Source organism: Protomyctophum bolini, assembly GCF_963924005.1.
Source record: "Protomyctophum bolini genome assembly, chromosome: 3".
In the NCBI taxonomy this organism is placed as follows: Eukaryota; Metazoa; Chordata; class Actinopteri; order Myctophiformes; family Myctophidae; genus Protomyctophum; species Protomyctophum bolini.
The window spans coordinates 28867187-28892035 of NC_137864.1; the positions used below are offsets into that span (position 1 = coordinate 28867187).

The window sequence follows — 24849 nt, forward strand, 5'->3', positions numbered from 1 at the left end:
CCAGTGACCAACTACTGACATTGTTCTGGCTCCATGCCTTGCAGAAGAAATCCCTTTACCGCTGAAGAAATTCCCTAGAGAATAGTGCCCGCTTTTTAAAAGCGTCATATGCCGAATGTCTTGAATTGCATGCAGGGGCATAATGCAGAATATATTGTACTACTTTGAAAACTCAGCATGATTTTGATGAAGGAAAGCATATGCAATTTAAATTGGTCATTAGCATTCTCAGGCCTTATTCAGAGACATTGACACATTTAGCTGCAACCATATCCATGGTTAACATTACAGTACATTAATGTAGCTACTGTTCAATTTATAGAGCTCTCACAACCAAGCGTCTTCTGACTCGTATCACAGGACTGGATATACTGTAGGATAAAGCCGCAATCCATAACTTTAATGTCTTATGTGGTATTCGAACCTGCAGCTGTCACAAACACACATGTGCTAACCTCACCCACAGCTGTTTTTGTATGTAATGAGGAGAGGGGATGATTTTAGAATGTCACTAAAGCGGTGTATTTCGATTGGTCCTTTTGGCCTGTGTCACAAACCGAAAATAGAAGATCTACAAGCTCACAAAGCGTTGCACTGCAACATGTTGTGACCTACACGCAAATGTCAAGCCAGTGAAATGTGTGAGTGTCATAAAGCCAGTGGAGGCTGGCAATGCCTGGCATCATAACATTCAAATCCACAAACACAGCTACCATCAACCCCCAAGCATGGAGAGTTTGGCTGCTTATTTCCGCTGTGACTTTGTGTGTGCATAGAGTATGTGTGTGACTGTAGTATGTATAGTTCTGTCCTCATGTGCACCAAAACTACACTAAGGAAAATCTTGCATTACATTCTTCCACCCCTTATCGCATCTAACAGAGGCAATTTTAGGGTTAGAAAAAAGGGGTTATGATTTGCGCTAGGGTTAAGATTAGGCTATGAGATAATAGCCTCCGCTAAGTAAGTGTGTGTGTGTGTGTGTGTGTGGGGGGGGGGGGGGGGGGAGGAGGAGGGGAGAGGTGTTGATGTATTTCATACCATTTGGATAGCTGCCTGAGGAACAACTCCAATGTGTTGCATGTCTGTGAGCCATTCCTGTGCTTTTAAGGTGCTGTTGAACTCCAATGTTTTTGCTCTATTTGAGGAACCTTCTGTTTCCCTTTTTCACGTCCTCTGGACTTCCATTCTTTTAATCATCTGTGTGCCAATTCATTGTATTTTGTTGTCTCCACCAGGCCGAATGCATGGGGAGAGAGTATGTTTTGCACTCTGTCCGTCCATCCGTCTGTGTACAGCTAATCTCCAGCACCATGAACCCGGTCGGTGACAAATTTTGCACGCATACTCCCTGGATGCCAACGATGAACCTCTGCCCCAAATTTTTCAGAACGGCCTGTTATAGCGCCACCAGGAGGCCGACTTTTGAATAACACATTGTTTTATATTACTACTCCAGATTCTGTCCAAAAATAGTCGTGTTCAAGATGGAACTGTCCGATATTTCAGATCCCATCCTAATTGGCTAACATTGGCTTTCAAAGTTTGCAGGATTGGCCCGTTTTGAACAAAAAGCCTCAAATCATGAACGGAGCGTTTTACGTGAAATCTTTCAGACTTTCCTACTAGGCTGAGGAATATATCTCAACCTTTTCACATTGGCCTGTTCTAGTGCCACCAACACATTTTTGGAACAAAATGCCTCAAATCATCCAATTGCCATCTAAGGCGTGAGAAGAAATGTCACCCTTTTCACATTGGCCTATTATAGCGCCACCAGGAGGCCACAACCTGACCTGCCCTGGTGGAGACGTGTGCCCCGAGAGGGACTTTTTCTAGTTTACTCTGTAAAACACATTTATCTATTATACTATTCTTCATTTGTGTTGAAATCTCGGCCACCGTGTCTCTGTGTCTGCAAACCGCTGAGCCGATCTTTTACCTACAAATTCATTACCACTTTCATTAAATGAGCCCGTATGTCAAACATAATATTGCCTTTTACACTTGCCTTTCCATGATAGCTCAGTATCTTGTAACATGAGCATTATTTGGTTTTAGACTAGTCTTCATTTCATTAGCTCCTTGTGACTCTGTCGCTAGCCCAGTTAGATTATCGACTCAAGTCAACAGTTGACAGCAATGTCTTGATTGACGTGTCTTGACCCTGACCACATATCTATCGTTCAATTATTTTTTAATAATGTGTACAGAAAAGATTAACTTTGATGTAGCAATCAGCTGAGGCCTTGTTTCTGTTGGATGCATACCCAATCCTGAGAGGGCCAAATCTATTTTCTTTGTGAAATCCAGAGAATAATCCTTTAAAAGCATTCCTTCCCAGATTTTACCCATTCGATTCCTGTCCAATGGTGTCTGTTTATTTGAACAAGGTGAACATTTGGTGGGTCCCTCCAATCCCATGTAGCGGAATTCCAACCACCATATACTGTATCTGAAACTGTATTTTGTCTAAACTTTGATGGTAATTGCTTTAATGACTGTGTTGCTAAAAAAGACCACAAGGTCAATGTCTACTCCTTTATACCTTTTCATTATCTCTATTTGCACACACACACACACACACACACACACACACACACACACACACACACACACACACACACACACCACTACACATTCTGACCCATCGGTTTGTCTCTCACTCTTCTGTTGTGTTCATGCCAATCCTCTGTTTTTCCTGCTCTGTCCCAGTTTTATATTGATTGGACTTCTGAAAACTGTTGACTGTGAAAGGTCTCCACGCTTGTCTGAGAGTCCTGGGAGAGATATCTGTATTTCTGATTACATTCAAATGCCAAAATTGCTTTCATTGTTCACACAGCGACAAGACATATGCTCCTTGTTTCATGTAGAGTCCCCCCACCCACGGGTGTGTCAGAGCATTTCTTTCTCAGCCTTAGCCTTAGCCTTCTCTTAGCCTTAGTGCTCGCGAGGTGGGTGTGATCCACTGCCAAGGTTAGGGTATTTATTATTGTTTCTAATTTTTATTTTGTTTTTATTTTGTTTTTGAAAAGACTTAGATTTAGTCTCGTTTTTATTAGTTTAGTCATTTTAGATTATTTTTTCAATTTTAATATGGAATATTTGTCAGGAGAGAGATTCCAAAAGGTCAGAAAAGGTATTGTTGTGTAAATCCTGCGCAGCGAATAGAATGTATAGATCTATGGGTGGACATCCACAAACTGACTGCTGCACGGTCATGGATCTAGGTGGATGTCAGGGTCCTCTATATCTGAGGGCACTGCATGCTCTGAAATAATATACTTCCAGTACACTGGTCTATGAAAGGCAGACGCCTGCTGGCACGCCTGGCAGTCCACTGGCGCTCTCTCTGATTTCTTGGGATAGTGATAGATTTTTGCACGGTGGCACAGTCGGTAGTGCTAGAAGGTCTTGGGTTTGATTCCAGCTGGCCCACTGGGGATGCTGTGGGTGCGTGCGGCATCAGTGCCCATACCTGAGGCGGGGTTGGTGAAATGGCCTTTCTGTGTGGAGTTGCATGTTCTCCCCGTGTCCCCTAGGGTATAGGTAACATAAAAATCATGCAGTAATCCTGGTCTCTAAACTGCCTCCCCCTGGCCAGCCGGGGCGCCTGATGGAGGGGAAAGGAACTGGTCGGAATAACGTGTTCCTTCCATGTGCTACGTCCGGCCGGGGAAACTCTCCCCTGTAAGGTGAAAATAAGCAGCTTGGACTCCTCATGCATAGAAGGAAGCATGAGGTCAGTCCGCTGCCCTCCCCAGGTTGGCAGAGGAATTGTAGCGCCCAGGATTACATTAGATAATTGACACTGGGGCCCCTTTTCCATGGGTTGTAATTGGGAACCGGTTCAGTTCGGAACCCGTTTTTAGTCCATGATCCAGATCTCCAAAATTGGAATGTTAATTATGAATTGAGTGTGCAAAACCATGCCTATATAAAATTGTTTATACTGTAGGATCAATATAAGTAAATTAATATATGATAACCCTTCCACAGGAATAGCTTTTTCATATTCATCACACATTTTGTAATTTTCACCTGCAGTAGGCCTATATGTAAAATATAATTAATAGTTCTCACCATGAAACTTCCCCAGTTGATTACTTACACGAAGACAATTATTCATTGTATTACACATTTTCTGAAATTGTTAGGTTAGGTTTTATGAAGGAAAATATTCAAAAAATAGAAAATATGAAAAAGCTACTACTGTAGAAGGGTTATCGTATATTAATTTACGTATATTGACAATTTAATATAGGTATGGTTTGCCCATTCAATGGTCTGGCTCACTAAAAACTGGTTCTGAACTGAACCGGTTCCCAACCGGTGGAAAAGGGGTCTGTGTGAAAAATGGGTTGCAAAATCATGGGATAAAAATGTTAGGATCAAAAATGTCTCATTTTGGGTGGAAATGTTTAACCTTAGTAGGATGTACGTCAACTACTGGCTAGGAGGATGACAGAACTGCCTGTTATTGCAGATTGATCTTTCATGATGTTATGCATCAGTGATATAGAGCTCAGCTCTGACCTTTATTCACCCCCGCTGTTTTGTCTTTCTACAAGAATGTGGTGAGTGTGAAATACAGTAACTCGATAAAACAGCTTGATAACTTGAAATGTCAACATTAATTGCAAATGGCAGTAGGTTTTCTAATGTTTTTTCTTCTTTTGTTTGTTTTCTTTTGCATTCTTTACTTTAACTCTATATTTAGGGAATATGTTATGTGCTGAGCAGGCATGCTTTTTAATAGTAACACTACTTCGCACATTTTCACAATTTTTTCGCAAATCCTGCATACGGCAGCCACAGTCATCTAAAGGCTGTGACACATTGAAAGTGTAATTGATGGGAGTGTCCCTCACATGCGTCAATAATTCACATTGGAAGCACATACAGTACACGCACATACGCACACACCCTGGGAGTTCATTGTTTTATTCACTCTCTTCTCCTTCACTCTGGTCTTTGCCAGGCAGCGTCAACATTCCGAACCGAGCTCTGGGAGACAGGTTTTGACGCGTCCGATTGATGGCTGTTGCAAACGCTCTTGATAACACGCGCATGGCTGACGCCTGACAGTCTGTCAGGGCTTAATGTTGGGAACAGAATAGCTCCACTGCAGTATCTGGTGTAAAGTGCTTGGCTCAAGGGCCTAAGCCCTACTACTTACAGGAGAATTCTTTATTAACCATTTTTCTTACCTAATAATATGTTGTTATATCCAATAACGAGTGGTACTGTAGAAGTGAAAAATTACATAACTCCAAACAGAGCGCACTGCAGCTCCGACCGTGGGTCAATCGCTAATTTCTTATTTAGATCGCTTGACAATTTTTGTTTTACTTTTACATTTGTGCTCTATGATGTGTGATATGCCTTCAGTGTTTTGTCACGAATGGTCTTCCGCCTACAGCAGGGAGACTGCCTCCCTGCTTAAAGCTACGCGATAGATAATTATTTTATTAATTTTTTCGCCACTACCAGTGGTTCATGGATCATCAGAATTTGGTAATAAAAGGGCTACTCTGGAATTCTCCTTTAGTCCTGCAGGTTGAAATGCCTTAGTAAAGGACACTTTGATTTCAGAAGAAAAAAATAGGATAGGATGGCTACTGGGCTATCGACAGTATGGACAGGGCATCGGCAGAGCCATTCCATGGAGGGGGGGCACCCAAGGGCACACATCAATAGTGACCACGTAAAACACCACTACCACATAGTGAAACCTTGATATTCTTCGCTCCTTGTGGGCAGGGCGTTTCTAGTCGTAGCTCTGCAGTTAACATCGGTTGTGGTTATTGTACTGATTGCGGCAGTAGAGGTTGAAAAACGGCCAAAAAGACTGTAACTGAGTGCCGGATCAAAAACAGTGACAGGATAAAAAGAGTCCGCACACCATTGTATGCTCCCAGATATATCTTTACTCTTAAATGGTAACGTTTTGAGCCGGTGTGAGGAAGAGCTTCGGCTCGAAACGTTACCCATTTAAGATTAAAGATATATCTGGGAACAGAAAATGGTGTGCAGACTCTTTTTATTCTTGAGCTATTGTGCTGATTGCACCACTGGGAACACTGTCACTTTTGTCTTACATTGCACTGATTGAAATGGACACTTATTTGAGTGGCATTGCACTGATTGTAATGGTCACTTCATTTGTTTTGGTGTGGGATATGGTGAGGACACTGTAACCTTGTGTTGCTGTTTTTCTGCATAGTGCAAGATAGTTATGTGTATACTATTGTATACTGTTGTTCTGTTATAACAGTCTTGTCTTTGTATTTCTGTATACGACAGTGTTTTCCTTACACTGTTCCTGTAACTCTTAACTGCTGTGCTGCACAGCAGGGATCAATAAAGGTATCGATCATCTATCGATTAATCGATTGATCGATCGATCAAGTACAACCAGATTCTTAGAATTGAAGAGGAGCTTGGAGACGAGGCTCGTTTTCAGAAACCCAGGGATATACAGTAGTGAAATATAGTGAATTATTGATCGATCGAACCATGGCAACAGCAAATAACATAATTAGTTGATGTTTTTTTTGACAGACAATAACCTTCTTGTAATAATATCCACAAATACATTGTAGTGTGCACTGTGCAGTAGTGTTATTGTACAGCTGTCTGTCGAGAAACTACAGCATATAGGAAAGGAGAGGGAGATACAGTAGATATACTGTATATATGGGCCTGAAAAATCTGTGTTGCCACTTAAGCCCTATTTTCAAAGATGTCTAAATTCCATTTTCTAAAACATTTAATACCATTTGTAAATGCCAGGGTTAACTTAAACAACACTCTTAAATATTTACATCTTTATACTTATGGCCAATCCATAGCTATACGAAATCGCCAGCTATTTGGATATTTTGAAGATTGTTTAGAATAGATAACCAGTAGAACTAGAGCTCATTCTGTTTATTTCATATATTGGGGAACATTGGGATTTAACCTATGATCTTTGCTGGTAACTTTCACAAAGTGCTGAAATGCATCAATATTCAGCATTCTCATGACCACATCTACATCTCCACAGCCACTCTGTGGAACATTTTCTTGTTCTGATCAAATGCAACTCTTGAATAATAATGATCTCATATAGTGTGATTCTCTGCCCTTTCTAGTCCCGCGAGCCCCTGGCGCTGAGTGACCTTAAAGCGGAGGGTTCTCCTCGGATCTCGGCTGAGGACTTCATTGACCTGTGTGAGCTGTCTCCAGGTGGACAGTTCAAGAGGACAAAATCAAGCAAGCCCAAAATTGTGGCTGTGGATATCCGCTGTGCTGAGGAGTATCCTTTCAGATTCACTGATCAACTGCTGTGGAAACTTTAGTTGTTGTAAGAATTTTATACAGTATACACACACATACCGGTAGGTGTTTGAATTCACACCATGGTAATTCAACTCTAGAGTACCCACTAAGCGAGTATCAGTTTAATCTTTAAATTGATTTATAGTATATTATTGCAGGTTTGAAAGCTCCTAAAATTGCTATTGCAGTCAAACAAGTTGCAGAGTAATTCCCAAAAAATTATTTCTCTACAACTTATCCTTACATCATTGCTATGTAGCAGTAAGACATGGCATGCAATATTCACTTAACAGGAATGGTGTTGATGTTGTCCTGGACAGTCAACTCTCGTTCAAAGCACACATTCCAGCAGTTACTCGATCCTGTAGGTTTACACTCTATAACATTCAACGAATTAGACCCTTCCTCACCCAGGAGTCAGCCCAGCTCTTTATCCAGACATCAGTCATGTCAAAACTTGACTATTGTGACTCCCTCCTTACTGGCCTACCAGCATGCACACCTCTCCAATTGATCCAAAATGCCGCAGCTCACTTGCCGCTTGGTCTTCAACCAGCCAAAACTCTGATGCTGGCATTCAAAGCAACCAAAGGTATGGCGCCCCCATATCTTGCAAGTCTGATCGAACTCTACAAACCCTCCTGTGCACTCAGATCAGCCAACGCAGGGAAGCTGGAAGTACCTTCACTAAAACGCCAAACTCTTCTCCCTTCTGATCCCAAAACTATGGAATGCACTTTCCATTGTAATCAGAACTGCACACTCACTCCCAATCTTCCGGCATAGTCTGAAAACCCACCTCTTCAGACTCCATCTTAGCCCGTAGCACTTGCCGTAGCACTTGCCCTAGTCCCGACAACTTTATGCATAAGTTGAGCAAAGGCTCAACTTATGTAAAAGTGAACTCAAACACATTATTGTCACATTTGCAGCAGTTGTTTGAGCTATCCTTTGTCTTTGATTCAAGGCTGTTCAGACTGTGTGTGTGTGTGTGTGTGTGTGTGTGTGTGTGTGTGTGTGTGTGTGTGTGTGTGTGTGTGTGTGTGTGTGTGTGTGTGTGTGTGTGTGTGTGTGTGTGTGTGTGTGTGTGTGTGTGTGTGTGTGTGTGTGTGTGTGTGTGTGTGTGTGTGTGTGTGTGTGTGTGTGTGTGTGTGTGTGTGTGTGTGTGAGAGAGATATTTTTGTCCTGAAATGTATCATGTAAAATAATTTCACTTTGATTTTGACATGAACAAGTTATCACAAGGTTCAGAAGGAAATTGTGTACTGAATACAAAGACTTTACACTATGTATACTGTATGCATACAATCAGTTACGGTAAAAGGGATTCTCTCTTTATCCCTTGTAGCCTTGATCTAGAATGCCTAAATTTGTCTGAATCAGATCTCTGATCTTATGCCCATGAGCTTCTGAGCAGATGCTAATGTTTTGCTTGATTCTGAGAGTGAAACCGTAGGTACACTGTAGTTCAGCTCCCATCAAAGACTAGCTTGAGCCAGACTCAGGGTGCGATGAGGCAATGATCTACCCTGGTCACGCACTGCCAAACACCCCAAACAATCTCTGCAGGGTTTCACTTAACCACCTCCCTCGTAAGGCCAAGCTGCCTTAGCACTCCCTTCAATCTGAGAAGAGGACAGGGTGGTCCTAGGGATTAAGCTTTCTGATGCATTCCTCGCGGAACCTGAGGAGAATACATTGTGCTGTCTCTGCTGGCTCAGCCCTACACATCTCAGACCCACACATCTCAGACCCATCCCATGCATTTGATTTGTAGCCTTGGCTGCACATTATACACAAACTATTTTCACGTTTTCCATGATGGCTGGCTATTGGACAGTACTTGCCCATTAAACAAAGAATGAATAGCGTGTAGATAGATAGAGTGTTGGCCTGCCTTTACATACATTAACCTTGCTCATCAGTTGGGCTACTTCAATCCAACCAGCTTGCCTCTTTTCTTTATAGTGTGAAACAATACCTAGTCTGGCTATCTTGTTGTGCGTGCGTGCGTGCACATGCTCTCATGTTTTTATCTGATCTAAATCCCTTCGATTATAAATTTAAGGCAACTGGTTGTCAGAACAAATAGCTTCGTAATCCGTCATGGATGGCTCTTCACAAAACATCAAAGACGGAAATTTCGAAGTTGTAAATCAACAATATTTCTTCTTCTTTTATTGCTTGTCTTGAAGTATTCAACACAATGCTGACTTTCAAACTTTCACTGCCTGGAAAGTGAGCCTCGATCGCGTCCTCTTAGCATTGTCAGTGGAATGGTGATTGTTCAAGAAGAGGAGGGGATAGAAGGTTAAAGAGTCATTAATCAGTGAGGATTAGAATGTCAATTCCTCCAGCACAAATCCCTGCCACTATAGACTCCTGATAGACAGACGCTCCTCCTCGGGCTAACCCCAAAAGAACAAAAGGAGGATTTGACCACGGGATTTGTCAAACTCCTAGTCCACCAGAACTGCATTTCACAGGCTAAACCAATAATGTGGGTCTGTTCGGTCACAAAAAGAGGGGTATTAAGATTTGTATGGATTTGAAAGAGCAAAATCCTGATTTAGTTGTCTTTGTATCTGACAGATAATGGACATTTTATTAGTCTAGCTTTAACAGCCGTCACTTACTTGTATCATTACTAAGGTAACATGTGGTAACAGAATGGGATTTTAAAGGTAATTTAATTGATTATGTCTAGAAACTCGACCGGCCTTTGTCGTTGGCTCCCTTGTGACGTTGTCACCCTTTCAATGTTGCACTGCTAGTGCTAATTGTAGTGAGCAAGGAAGGTGTTGGTGTGAGTAATGAGTGTGTATCTTTTTTGATGCACATGGAGAAGAGGGTGTAAATGCAGACGGGTAGTAGTTGTTGGAAATAAGATAGCATTTGTTGTGTAACAACATGATGTATTGTCATGGTGTAATGCATGACAGTGTTACTATACAGTACTGTACTGTTCATACTGTACTACCTGTACTGTACATTACAGTAGTGTTTGTAGTGTACCGTACTGTAAAGTACTATCCGTACTGTATCATACTGTACTGTAGTATCCGTACTGTACTACTTGTACTGTACTGTACTGTACTGTACTGTACTGTACTGTACTGTACTGTACTGTACTGTACTGTACTGTACTGTACTGTACTGTACTGTACCGTACTGTACTGCAGGGGTTCTCAACGTTTTGGGCTGGGGACCCCCGGAAATGCTTTGGCCATGTCTCGCGACTAAATCAAATGAAAAAAATGCTGGCCTGAAATCAATCCTAATTTTTCAATAAATGCTGGTGGATTAAGAGTGTGTAGGCATGCGGTTAAGAGATGACTGGGATACTGAGTTCCCTCTAGACAGTCCCTGTAGTGAGGTATCTCAGAGTGAGTTCCCTCTAGACAGTCCCTGTAGTGAGGTATCTCAGAGTGAGTTCCCTCTAGACCAGGAGTAACCAACCGGGGGTTCGCGATCTACCGGTAGCTCGCGGGAACGTTTCCAGTCGATCGCGAAGTGTCAGACAGACCCATTGGAATAATGTCAGTGCCGCTCGTCACATGCAAATTAATTTTGAGCAGAGCGCTGTGGCTCTGAGTTTGAGAATAGACCCCATCGTCCAAGGGTGTGTGTGCGTGTGTGGTGGGGTGGTGGTATCTTAGCAACACTGAATGATCTGTCCCATTGGTCGTGTGCTCGTATCATGAGCCAATGGCTGCAGCTCTGAGCTGGGCTCAGGGCTGCTACCATATTAGCAGCTGTGAGCGCTCTTCTCTTCTCGTGAAGAAAGCAGGACAGAGTTGTCAAATAAATCCCGCCGTCATTCATACTGTATTTATTCTCCGACCCGACATTAAAATACGGAACAACGTGCGTTCATTACGGGCTCGTGACAGGCTGCAGACACAGAGTTGGGACTACTAGCCGATAGCGCCGCTGCTACTTCAGTTTTCGTTGTTCGATGTTATATTTTTTATTATTGGGATTTGATCATTGATGCAAATTCTAAACATATGGATGCAGCTGCAGAAGTTGTGTTGCTTAAAGGAATGCATAGTTGCGTTCTCCTCAACTGCTGCGCAGCAACAACAAAAATATAAAAATGAGAAAAATATACTGAATATACCAGTCTGCAATGCAAACTAATAGGCGAGTGCACTCCAGGGCATATGCAAAGGGAAATAATGACTTCTGTCCGTGACAATAATCAACGCTACAGTTTGAATTATGTACACATGCACACATAGAGCAAAAAATATGAAATATGAAAACTTGTTGAAGTACAACGCATGAGTCAAGTAGCTGCTTTCCTTTCCTCTTTACTGAGCCTACTGTCATTGAACTGCTGTCCGATAAAATGCAGGATGTGTTTGCATTAACTTCAGATATTTAAATGGAGATTATTGGATTAGTAAGTGACTGTCACCTGCAGGTCAGAGCTAAAGAGAAGGAATTTTGGTATCTTGTGAGCAGAGAATGGCCTTTTCACAAATGAAAATAATAAAATCTAGAATCTAGAAAATAGAACTCGTATGACTGACTCACATCTTAATGACACCCTCAGACTGGCAATCACTAAATATGATTTCAAAACGCTTGCAGATAAAAGTTCAGTCACAGCAGTCTCATTAAAGGTGGGCTGACCCTGAGAGTATGTCACCATATCTGTGCAAATATATATGGTCATGTTATGCCTATGTCATTTGAACATCTGCCAATGTGAATATTCATTGAAATGAGAAACAAAATATTTCTAATACTAATTATTTCTAATTTGTCTTAATATTATTTGACATTGATAATATAACTTACTATAAGTATTTATTCTAATTTAAGCTTTAGTCTTTGTGTGGATGTGTGCACATGCATTGAGCCTGTCAGAAATAGCAAAAAAACAAGTGTTTTTTCTAACACGTTTTAGTGGTAGATCTTGGCTTACAATTGGGAATAAAATGGGCTCTTGGGCTTGAAAAGGTTGGTTACCACTGCTCTAGACAGTCCCTGTAGTGAGGTATCTCAGAGTGAGTTCCCTCTAGAGTCTAGAGGGAACTCACTCTGAGATACCTCACTACAGGGACTGTCTAGAGTCTAGACAGTCCCTGTAGTGAGGTATCTCAGAGTGAGTTCCCTCTAGACAGTCCCTGTAGTGAGGTATCTCAGAGTGAGTTCCCTCTAGAGTCAGACAGTCCCTGTAGTGAGGTATCTCAGAGTGAGTTCCCTCTAGAGTCAGACAGTCCCTGTAGTGAGGTATCTCAGAGTGAGTTCCCTCTAGACAGTCCCTGTAGTGAGGTATCTCAGAGTGAGTTCCCTCTAGACAGTCCCTGTAGTGAGGTATCTCAGAGTGAGTTCCCTCTAGACAGTCCCTGTAGTGAGGTATCTCACTGAGTTCCCTCTAGACAGTCCCCGTAGTGAGGTATCTCAGAGTGACAGTCCCTGTAGTGAGGTATCTCAGAGTGGGTTCCCTCTAGACAGTCCCTGTAGTGAGGTATCTCAGAGTGAGTTCCCTCTAGACAGTCCCTGTAGTGAGGTATCTCAGAGTGACAGTCCCTGTAGTGAGGTATCTCAGAGTGAGTTCCCTCTAGACAGTCCCTGTAGTGAGGTATCTCAGAGTGAGTTCCCTCTAGACAGTCCCTGTAGTGAGGTATCTCAGAGTGAAGAGTACTTGAACAGTACGGATATGGCAGGGTTATAGTGTGTCGGCACGCAAACCTAAGAAAATGTTCCTTGGGGAAATAAAAGCGACATCTAAGCCACTCATCATTGTGAGCAAGGAAGTAATTACTGTCTCTGAAAATGTGTTCTCTTCAAAATGCACAGTTGTCTTCCAATAACAGCCATGGTTGAGTAAATTCTCTTTTATTGAAAACACATTGGGTACACCTGTAACTGTAACTGATGAAATGCCATGATGTCATAAGGGCTTTCTGCAGTTAAGAGGATGTGCACTTACTGTAATATGATCATTCCCACGTCAAGTAAGGTTTTATGATTTATGTCCATGTGCTTGATTATCACTTTGTCTAAGTAGTTATTGAAGATTACATTCGATCTGAAGCCCATTTTATTAATGAAGACCCTGGTCTGTCCACTGCTCTTCATTTTCTTCTCTTGTTTTCCTTCTTTTCTTTTTTCCCTTCAGTTTCTCATGTCATTTATAGCCCCCACCCCCTTTTTCCTAGATCTCAGTCACATTTTACTTCCATTCTGAGAGGAAGTTATTCCTTTCATTTACCTGACTTATAATTTTCTCACTTCCCCATTCTCCTCTTTCTATGAACTGTTTTTGTCCACTCAGCTTATACAGTATGCAAGGTTTCTTACAGAGTTCTGACACTCTCTCTCTGTCCATTTTTTCCATTCTGTCATGACTCAGACAAGTGCTTCATTAATTGGTGAATCACAATGTACAGTAGCTGTTTGGGTAAAGGATGAACAGAGTTGAGCCAGTATATTCTTTCCTGGTATCCACTGAATCCACATTGAATGCGTATGTCAAGGTGTCAGTGGAATAGGATTTAGCAGTTTACTTTGTCACCCGAGTGAAAAACTTGCCTCAGCATTATTTTTGTAGGTGCATTTCTGTAGAATATATGATAAAAGTGCATTCATAATGTGACTATATTGTCTAGGATATAGAGCACCGAGTCGGCAACAATGGAAGTTGGAGATCCATGCCCCACCGGGCAATGCAATGCCCGTTGTACCCATGTCAGAGTACCCGTAACGTACAGAGACGTGGTGCATTTATAGATAGATGTCACATGGCGTTTACTGCTGTAAACAAACATTAAAAGTCCATAGACTTGGCTGCCACTCTGTTAAACCATTTCCTGCAAGGATTATTTAATTCACCTCGTACCGCCAGGATTCCCCCCGTTCAACCCTGATAGTCTGAAAACGCACCCCTTCAGACTCCATCTTAGCCCGTAGCACTTGCCCTAACCTCAACGACCTTACGTTCCTATGCCTTGCATAGGCATATGCAAAGGCTCAACTTGTGTAATTTAGATAGCATTTTATCTAGACAGCATCTAGTGTACAGTATACAGATAGTTTCATTGTATAGATATTCCACTGTTAGACGGATGTTAGGTTCTTAGCTTACTCATGATTCTTGATGACAATTTTTCATGTATTTGATGTATTCCCATGTTTTGTTCTTGCTTACTGTAAGTCGCTCTGGTTTCGCTCTGGTTTGCCTAAATTGTAATCATAAAATGTAGCTCCATGTTGCAATTCCTAGTCTAGGAACAAAACATCATCAGAAACACCCCCCGCTGTCTATACTGTATGTTTCTATCTGTATCTACAGTATACGGAAACAAAATGCAAACGTGGACAATGTCAACTGTATTTTTTTATGTGTTGAGCCTTAACAGCAGCACGTTCAGCTTCAACAGAGGTCATATTACTGGCAGCATCAACGTCCCATACAGCACTGTGTTCAACTCTGATGATGACGTGCTCCAGTGTCCTGCAGCGGGACTCCTCCAGAACTATAGAGGACGAGTCATCGTTGTCATCAGCCATGCCATGAAGAGAGCCACAACTGTAAGTAGACAAACACACACACCACCGCACGCACGCACGCATGCACGCACGCACGCATGCACGCACGCACACACACACACACACACACACACACACACACACACACACACACACACACACACACACACACACACACACACACACACAAAAGCTGTGAGGTTGCTCTCTGCATAAATTGCTGTTGAGATGAATTATTCCCGTGATCTGCATGTTGAAGTGTGCTTCCATTTCAGTGGTTATAATGGTAATTGGTAATGGTAACTAATTCTGTAGCAGATCCCTGTGTACAGTAAAAGGGATGCGTGTTGCCTTCTACAAAAACATGAAAAGAGGTTAACCATGTAAAAGCTATTGTTGAAATATACCCAATATTTGTTTTTTACACCATTGCAGTTTCTAGAAGGGGGGCGGGGGGCAGGAAATACTGGAGGGACAGATTAGAAATGGAACCATCTGTGTTACATTAGTAATGCTTAGATGGAACCAGAGTAATCTAGTAAGAGAGTAGCGACACGCTTTGATCTCGCCGCCAAGCGGAAGTCGCGTAGCTGGAGCCCCTGCGTAGTTCCAAACATTCTCTGATCTTCCATTCAGCTCTGTTCATGTCCAGATTCATCAGTCAGATCCATGGTTCAGCGTGACTTTCGGTGGGAAATTGACAAATCACGGGATTTCTTTTTAATGCATTAGCGAACCTCTCTCCAAGTTAGGCAATTATTTTATGTAATTGTTATGTCATTGTCTGTAATATTTAATTACATTAATGTATGTTTTTTTAAATGGGACTCTGAACCCTACCACACCAGATCAAGTAATTTCCCCAAATTCAAGGTACCAAAAGTTAACTCTGAACTTGGACCTAATACATGGAATGACCTGCAAACTACATTAAAATTGACCACATTGGTACACCTGAGTCGTTTTAAAGCCTTGGTGAGCATACAGATCCCCACAATATATAACTCACATGTACTATGTAATTCACATGTATACCTTTTGTTTTCCTTTTCCTGATCTTCTGATGTATTGTGATGTTTTTGAGTGGTGCAACCACTCCAAGGAACAGCAATGTCCGTGCCTATGTGTCCACCCCTATGTGACGTTAATGAGCACCAGTATGACTGAGTACCAGTAAGGGCGCTGTTGTGCCAGAAACAGAGAGAGAGAGACAGTGCTGCACTGCTAATGAGAGAGAGAGGGGGGGGGGGTTGGGGGAGAGAGGGGAGTTGGGTAACAAGACTACTCGCCCCGTTTCTGTTTTCCTCCCAGAATTTTCCCCAGTGAGAGGTGGGAGAGGCTGGACAGCAGATGGCTGGACTTTGAATTTCTCTAACTATAAACTTTCATGACAGCAGAACAGTACAAATATAATTTATGAAAAGCTACTACAGTGAAGTCTGTTCACAGAAGTTGTTGTAGGATATGTGGGGATTATCTGACGAGGTACCATTTGAGGGGGCAAAACCTTACATATACTAAATAATACTAAATTGTTTATAGGTTCAATATAAGTCAAATAATATAGCCTTTCCACAGCAGTATCTTTTTATGTTTTTCCAAAAAGAATACAAACAGCCAATAGCATATTACAAAGTTATCCCCCTCACTGGGGAAAATTCTGGGAGGAAAAACGGGCAGAGAATTATTATCCATGGCATGTCACATAGCCAGTCAGACATGAAGCACTGTCACCTCTCACTGAATATACTGCAACTCCCCTCAGACACAACTCTCCCTCCTCAGACACATCTAACCCTAAGCAGTTAATTTAAATCTGTGTTAAGAGGTCTTCCTTGCATTGTTACTGCATACAGATTAGATTTTGTTTGCAATGTCCCACCCCATTTTTGAATACTTGGCCCTAGTTGGTTATGCAGTAGCCTGGTTCCAGACAAATCTGGTTGGCTCGTCACCACTTCGGCCATGAAGTAAAGGCAGATGAAGGCTGGCTATTCGAGGCTAGCATACAGCAGCAACCATTGTGTGTGTGTGTGTGTGTGTGTGTGTGTGTGTGTGTGTGTGTGTGTGTGTGTGTGTGTGTGTGTGTGTGTGTGTGTGTGTGTGTGTGTGTGTGTGTGTGTGTGTGTGTGTGTGTGTGTGTGTGTGTGTGTGTGTGTGTGTGTGTGTGTGTGTGTGTGTGTGTGTGTGTGTGTGTGCGTGTGTGCGTGTATCCTGCAACAATTAATAGTGTGTTGCACAGCATAATCTGTCTTGAGAGAGATTACCTCTCATCTAGCCACCAGACTCATTCCTTGTAATCTCTGATGCCTGAAGAAATGGAAGAGTGTTCTTTCACAGTTCAATTTGAGTATGAGGTAAAAATCCCCAAAGCATTCTCCAACAACGCTGGAAAAAGTGGTATACTACCGTATATCAGAATCCCTTTAGTTGCCACATACAATATTGCATATAGGATTTTTTTTGTCTGGGTTTTGGTGCAAAGACGTACAAACGATAAAGCAAAGAGGATGTCTTCATCTGAGTGCACAATGGCATGTTTGGTGGGTGGGAGTCAAGTCTGAGCGGTGAGAGTAGACCTCAAGGTCTACCTCCCAAACGTCTCTGATCACTCACTGAATCAGACTCCTACAACCTCCTGTACCCACACACAGCTCAAGCACCAGAGAGGCTGTGTTCTCACAGGCTTGCTCCCCCTCTCTGTCTCTTTTTCTCTGTCTCACGTTTTTGGAGTGGTGCGGCCCTTACGGAGCTATGTGTGTGGGTGGCTGGGTGGCTGGGTGGATCTGAGCACGAAAACAGCATGGTTGTTTTTCACCATCTGTGCGCAACCTAACACAAACACACGCACATATTTAGTGTATATATGATGATTTTGGGTGTGCCAGTACAGTACAGTGACAGACAGTACAGTACAGTACAGTACAGTACAGTAGAGGGTATAGTAGAGGGACCTCCACATGGTAACTCTGTCATTTCTCAACCGTTTCGGACGCAGGCGGCTTACCGGAACCGAACCGGCACCCTGTGGGTCTGGAACTTCCGGAACTATATAATGTGACACAGTAGTATAGGGGAATACTAGACTGTAAGACAAGCAAAGGCAAGCAGACTGAGGAGACAGACTATCAGTGAGAGGCAGACTGGAACCAGCCTTGACAATCAAGTGAAGTGATAGCCCAAGACGAAAGGTTAACCCTGAGTCACTACACTAGCTAGCAGGTATATCATGTTGCTTCAGATTGTCTTGAGAAATTCAGCTATTAACAGGCTGTTATCAAATTCTGCACTTTTATTTTATTGATTAACCCATATATAACTTATAGTTAATCACTGTTGAAACTCTGTTCACAGTTTGGTCCAAATTAAATACATAATCTTGTGGGATTTTGTCCCACAAATAAATAAATAAAAGTAGCCGCAGCAAAATGCAGGCACCATTGAAAGCGCTGTGGCTGTGGCAATAAATTGTGCATGGCTTCCCAACATTCCCAACCTAAATCCACTGGTGGCAGTACACAATTATAAGCAAAAGGATACTCAGGTGGGAAAACATTCTTGCACCCAATTCAATCTGTGTGCAATCTGGCTCCCAGAGCTCCACAGCTGTGCAGGGTGTGAACCCTGTCAGTTTAATATCTATTATCTCTAAGGTAAAGGAATTTATTTTGAACGACCAGAATTTCACCTCATAGCAAAAGTTTTTACTTAATGTATAGTTGAGTGGGTACACCGGTTTGTTCCCCGGCCCGCCCAGTCGAAGTGTACCTTAGCACTTAAAGGACCACTTCACCACTTTTCAACCTATTTTCATATAATAGGTTCTCAGTAATAATCATGATAAAACGGCACAATTTTCTTCTACTCAGTCTGTGTGGGCAGTTCAGACTAGAGACCCATCCACCAGTGACATCATCGATGGTGAATCCAAGCTAATAGAAACTGTAGGCTTTCTAGTCCTGAAAAGTTGCAATGCGAAAATGGAAGCCATAATTCTCACGATAATAAAAATCAAAAAAAAAATCTGCCTAACAATGATGTCATTGGTGGACGTCTCTGAACTGCCCACAGCCCTCCTAAGAGACACAGACTGAGTAGAAAAACATTGTACCATTTTATCAGTGAGGACCTATTATAGATTGAAAAGTGGTGAAGTGGTCCTTTAACTCTTAACTGCTCCCTAAGTGACATATTAATGGCTTACACTGCTCCTAATAGTTAGAATGGGTAAATGCAGAGGAGAAATTTGTGCAAATATATTGTGGCAAATATCCAACAACTAAAGGGAAGAACATATTTTTTATTTATTTTTAATACTGTTTTTATTAGGCTTTTTTTTTATATGACCACTTCAGAATATCATTGACAATGATAATGAGTAATTCAGTTATATAAAATGAAAAAAATGACAGGTAATGTAAATGCTCCACATACAATACATAATAAAAAATATAAATGTGATAAACACGAAAAAACAAAAAACAGTTAAACAATGACAAATGTGAACAGACAAACAACAAAGACATCAGGACAGACACTCTTGCTCTCAAACTTTCCCAAAACGTTGTTGTAAATCAAGTGAATTACAGACATTTTTCTTTTTAAATGAGAAAAGAAAGAAAAAACACTTTATTTTCTTTTCTTTCCAATTTTCGATTATGTTATCTATTGTGTAGGAGGGGTTAGCGTGCACCTATCAAATTAGTCAATGAAGGGTTGCCATGTCTGGTAAAATCTATCTTCACTCCCTCTCAATTCAAACTTTATCTTTTCCAATTGCAAATAGTGCATAACATCTTTCATAAGTGTAGTGTGAGTCGGAACGTGTGCCTGCTTCCAATTCAACAGTATCAGTCTGCGAGCCAGTAGAGTCACATATTTGATATTTTACCATGTTATATTGGAAAGTAGACAGTTTGACCCCGGGCCCTCTGACTCCCAGAACTGCTGTCAGTGGATCCGGGTCAAAAGGTTTTTCAACAATGTCTGACAGTGATTTAAATATACTTTGCCAATATGATGTTATTTTAGTGCAGTGCCAGAACATATGAGCTAGAGTGGCCGGCGACTGGCCACATCGAGTTTTTCCTTTGACAAATGTAACTTGTGTAATATTTTAAATTGTAGAAGACCATGCCTGGCGCATACTGAAGAAGAGTGCGCTAAGTTTTGAGATGTAGACCATTGCTCGTCAGTGATAAACATGAGAGAGAATTATAAATATTATTATTATTATTATTATTATTATTTATTTATTTTAATTATTATTATTATTAAGTGTTGTCTAGCTTTAGCCCTGGTCTTTTTTTCCACTAATTATATTGTTTAACCCGTTTTCTAACTTTCTTTTTTTTTGCAAGGTTCTGTAAAAGAGTTTGGTTGAAAACTACTGTTTATCCATAGCCACATGATATGCTGTTGACGTATCTGCTGAGTCCTAAACAAATCTATGCATTTGACTGCAGAAAAATAATTGTCTTAAAATATGCATCAGCAGAATACAGAATCGACCATTACACCGCTGCAAGAATAACTTAGCCCTTTTGTTCCTTCTTTAGTTAACTGTATGAGCCAAACCTTTATGTAATGCCTCAGCAGGAATATTGCTCCAGGCTTCGTCCTGATTATAACCCTAGCCCTATATTAAAGAGACAATCCTGCATTAATGTCAACAAGCAGCAGCAAGAGGTGCTTTGATTAGCAGGTTAGGTTGTTTCAGACATAGATATTAAAAAGAATAGATGCCTCATTGGCCGCTGCAGTTCGTTGGAACGATGTGTGTTGAAGGAGGGGCGGAAGAACTGGGGGAGGAAGTATGCCAGAAGTGTGGAAGGCACGCTTGACTTCCGCTGGACGCACATGTCTCCAACGAACTACAGCAACTAATGAGGCATCTATTATATGTGTTATATCTATGGTATAGACTCCCATTGTAAGAATGTTCACATTCCATCTCAATGAAGAAGTCCATAGCACCCAGCTTTGCAGCAAGATCAAAGCGTGTCCCAACTCTCTCTCTCTCTCTGGGTTGTTTGAGTTCAAAAGGGAATATGTTTATGATTGTTGAACTATACCTGCTTAAAATTGGCATCAGTACAATGATCCAATATATGTGATCATATTACTTTGGATATACTTTACTTCCCTTTCCCTTTATATGATGCTGCACAGTAATCATACATTTATTTTCTCACTTCTAAATAAGTGTCTGGAAGAGTTTTCTTTTCGACTGTCTCATAGAGAACAGCTGGACCACACTGTCAGATTTCCACACCAAGAATGTGTGTCTTTTTTTTATGATTCATAAAATTCAGCAAATGGTCATAGCTCCACTATAGATTGCAGCTTTGTGCTTTTTGAATCTGGCAGGGTAAGCACTATGCAGAATCATACAGTGTTTCATGCCAAAACGCAATACAATATTGTAGCACAGGCAGTAATATGTAGCATAGGCTGCTGATTTTTATTATCATAATTATGTCATTATTGGTGCATGAAACCTATTTAAAAAGGCATTTCATCCTCTATTTTCGCTCAGCCTTCAGTAAATACGGTTTCAATGCAGCATGTACTTAGTTCATTCATTGGATATGTTAATGCTTTGCTTTGAATTCTCTCTCTCTTCAAGTATAAAGAGACAGGAAACAAAGGACAGAGAGAGGAGAGACATTTGAAGTAGTTTTGCCTAAAGTTAGTGCAGGGCTTTTATATTTGTTATTGTACTATATTTTTGTTTTATATTACTGATATTAGTGTCCCCTCATTTGGGAGAATGTTATTTGGATGCTAACCACAACCCACAACTTAATTATGTTCCTTTGCCATCACTGTAGTAGGATTAAAGATTTGAGCCTGTGAAGCCATTTATTGGGGTTCGGTGGTGTTTAAAATAAATTGTCAAACGTTCTTTTTATGCCTGCCCTGATGAAGCTCACTTGTTGGCCAAAACATGTTACCGTGTTCACTGATTGTTCACTGATTTATTGAGGAGTACCTTGGCTTTCTTATTTACTTTAGTTGCAGCATTCCTCATTTTCTCTAGCCCTTAGAATGCCATATCCTTATATTCTGATTTTATTTATTTATTTGTGAGCAGCGGGGGCAAATTATGTTGTGCCATTTCAGCTAAATGTACATTATGTCGGCTAATCTTTCAGTTAATCCACGTTCAGTTAATCCACCTCTGTACTCCTTCGACTGAATCTGCCAACCACTCCAGGGTACTGTATCTCCTTAACAATAATCCTAAACTTTGAGTGGTGTTGGTCTTCCTGGCTGCAGTACCTGTGGAAAGCCTATTTTCTATATCCCGTTATTTTGTACAATGCACATACAAGCACACCAGGTGGTTAGAAAAGTGCAGAGTTACTTACAGGTGAGACATTTCATCCCAAATGAAATAAATGCTCCCAATATGTCATTTTTAGAGGAAATCCTCATGCAAACTACCAACACAATGTTATATCATCTGTTTATGAAACATTTGGTTGCAGGGAGGGACACTCTGCTAATGCTCTTAGAAGACAGTGGCAAATAGATGTTGGGGAAAACATAGAAGAGGGCATATGGAAGACAATTATGGAAAACACACTACATATTCTTACAAGTAATAGGGAGTCTCAATTTAAAATCCTGCATAGAATGCACAGCACATCACACCATTGTTAAGAAGCAAATTTGGCAGAAATTCACCTTTGTGCCCAAAATACGAAAGAGAGACTGGTACCTACAGTATGTACAATATGAGTATCAGACATTTTTGGGAGGAATTGAAGGAAGAGATCTGTAAAATTATGGGTTATCACATAGTTGTCATCACTACATTCTATACTGGCTGATTCCGATATAATGTACTATGATCTTAACCTAATAAATTGCATTTAAACAAAAGGAAAAAAAAAAAGAAAGTGCAGAGTTAGTAGTTATGTGAGTCAAGAGCAAATATGTATGAACCTTTAAATTGAGACCAAATGTCAATATAACAAACAAATGTTCACACCTTCGGACGTTTTGGGTCCAGCCCTACATTACAGTGTCCAACCATAATAATGATGACATTTATTGTCTTTTTCATCAACCCCAGTTTGCGACCCATCTTCTGAAGGTGAACTACCCACGGGTGTGCATCCTGGATGGAGGGATCAACAAGCTGAAGCCTACAGGACTGCTCACGGTCCCCTCACCCCAGATCTGATCTGAGCACTGCTCCTCAACCAATGTGAAAACAAGACCGGAGAATCACAGGAAAATACTTCTGTTTTGTACTGAAAATATCAGTACGTGTGTGTGTGTGTGTGTGTGTGTGTGTGTGTGTGTGTGTGTGTGTGTGTGTGTGTGTGTGTGTGTATATATATATATATATATATATATATATATATATATATATATATATCTACACATGTACTGTATACACACACACACACACACACACACACACACACACACACACACACGTGTGTGTATATCTATATATGTATGTCTCTCTCTCTCTCTCTATATATATATATATATATATATATATATATATTCTGGCCAAAGAGAACTTCTCCAGGGAAAGGAAGGGACCGCACACTCCAGAAGACTCAGGACAAGATTAGTGATGCTTGTCCTGAGTCTTCTGGAGTGTCTAACAGTTTCATCCACTGGAATAAGGCTAAATAGTTTGGGTGTTTACATTAAATCACCAGCAACAGCAGTGTTGATATTGAGCTTTCAATGTGTTTTATTAAACTGTGGCTTATAGTGTATACGAGTTTGGTGTTCCATAATGGTCAAAATGCGAGGCTTGTTGGCGAGGGTTCCCTTCTCTCTGTAGAGAGGAAGGGAAGTCTTCACATACAATACACCCAGTCTCATGGGCTCCCTATTTTATCTTGTTCCTATGAAGGTCATTCTTTCATATGTTTCCCTTTGTGTTCCCCCACTACAGTACATCGTAGCCTATAGTATAGTACTGTTATTTGTTCAAACACTATCCTTAACTATCCTTAACCTTATGTAGACAACTAATTTCTATCACTGCCATTTATTCACACACCTTAACGAACTACTGTAACTATGTACACAGCTTTTGGTTCATGCAGTGTCAGTTTTACTCAGAAAGATTCTTTGTATGTTACTCTCCAGACCAGGCCAGGTTAAAACATACACTAAACATACACAGCTTTTATATGCAAATTATGGTATACAGTAATTAGTGCCATATGCACACAAATGTTTATGATGGCAGCCCAGTATATTAAGTCCACCTTTCTGTGTCATCTAAAAAGCAGTTGGCCAGTATCTCATTCCATTGCTAAAACAGTTTCCGGGGAATACATCTTGAACAGAGCGAACACCCGTTTTCTGCCTAAGAAAATACTTTGAACAATGAAAGAACTCCTGTTCCTAAGAAAAGAGGGTGTATGATTATCTGTCAGATACATTATTGTTCACTTTTTTAATTAACTAAATGTCCTCTACAGTAAATGCCACAAGGATGCCGTCTGGACAAATGATTACCCAAGCATAGTACAGTACCTGCACCTGTAAAATGTGATTGCACACAGTTCTATAAGTCTGCCATTACACCACACACAGATCTGTATTTCGTAACTTTAGTTTGAAGTTAAGATACAGTAATACAAAAAAAAATTTGGGCTAGATTGGATTAGATTAAACACTCCAGCTGCACAGAAAACATTCCCTTTTAGAAAGCATTCAGAATGTCATCCCGTTTCACTGTTGATATGGGCAGACTAATCACTGTTGAGCTGATTACAACACCATAATCCCCACCAGCCTTACAAAAAAGCTGGCAGACCAGAGACTGAACCCTGTGATGTGCGGCTGGGTACTGGTCTGGACTTCCTAACTGCCAGACCCCAAGTAGTCAGGGTGAGCATAACCCTCACTAATGGGGCCCCCAAGGGTTGCGTACTGACTGCTCTATCCTCAGGTCAGGCCAGTTAAGCACAATAATACCATGGTCAGTACACCTACTTACTTAGTTTTGGCCCCCTTGGGAATCGGCCA

General features: G+C 41.1%; 1 protein-coding gene across 1 annotated transcript in view; it reads left to right on the plus strand.

Moving 5' to 3' along the window:
* Nucleotides 1-23124, plus strand: part of tbck (TBC1 domain containing kinase) — a 69764-nt gene extending 46640 nt beyond the window's left edge. Inside the window, exons 24-26 of the mRNA XM_080759419.1 lie at nucleotides 7143-7306; nucleotides 14718-14877; nucleotides 22919-23124. Coding sequence (XP_080615545.1) covers nucleotides 7143-7306; nucleotides 14718-14877; nucleotides 22919-23029 — 435 coding nt within the window. The 3' untranslated portion in view covers nucleotides 23030-23124. The remainder of the gene's footprint in view (nucleotides 1-7142; nucleotides 7307-14717; nucleotides 14878-22918) is intronic.
* Nucleotides 23125-24849: the final 1725 nt, after the last annotated feature.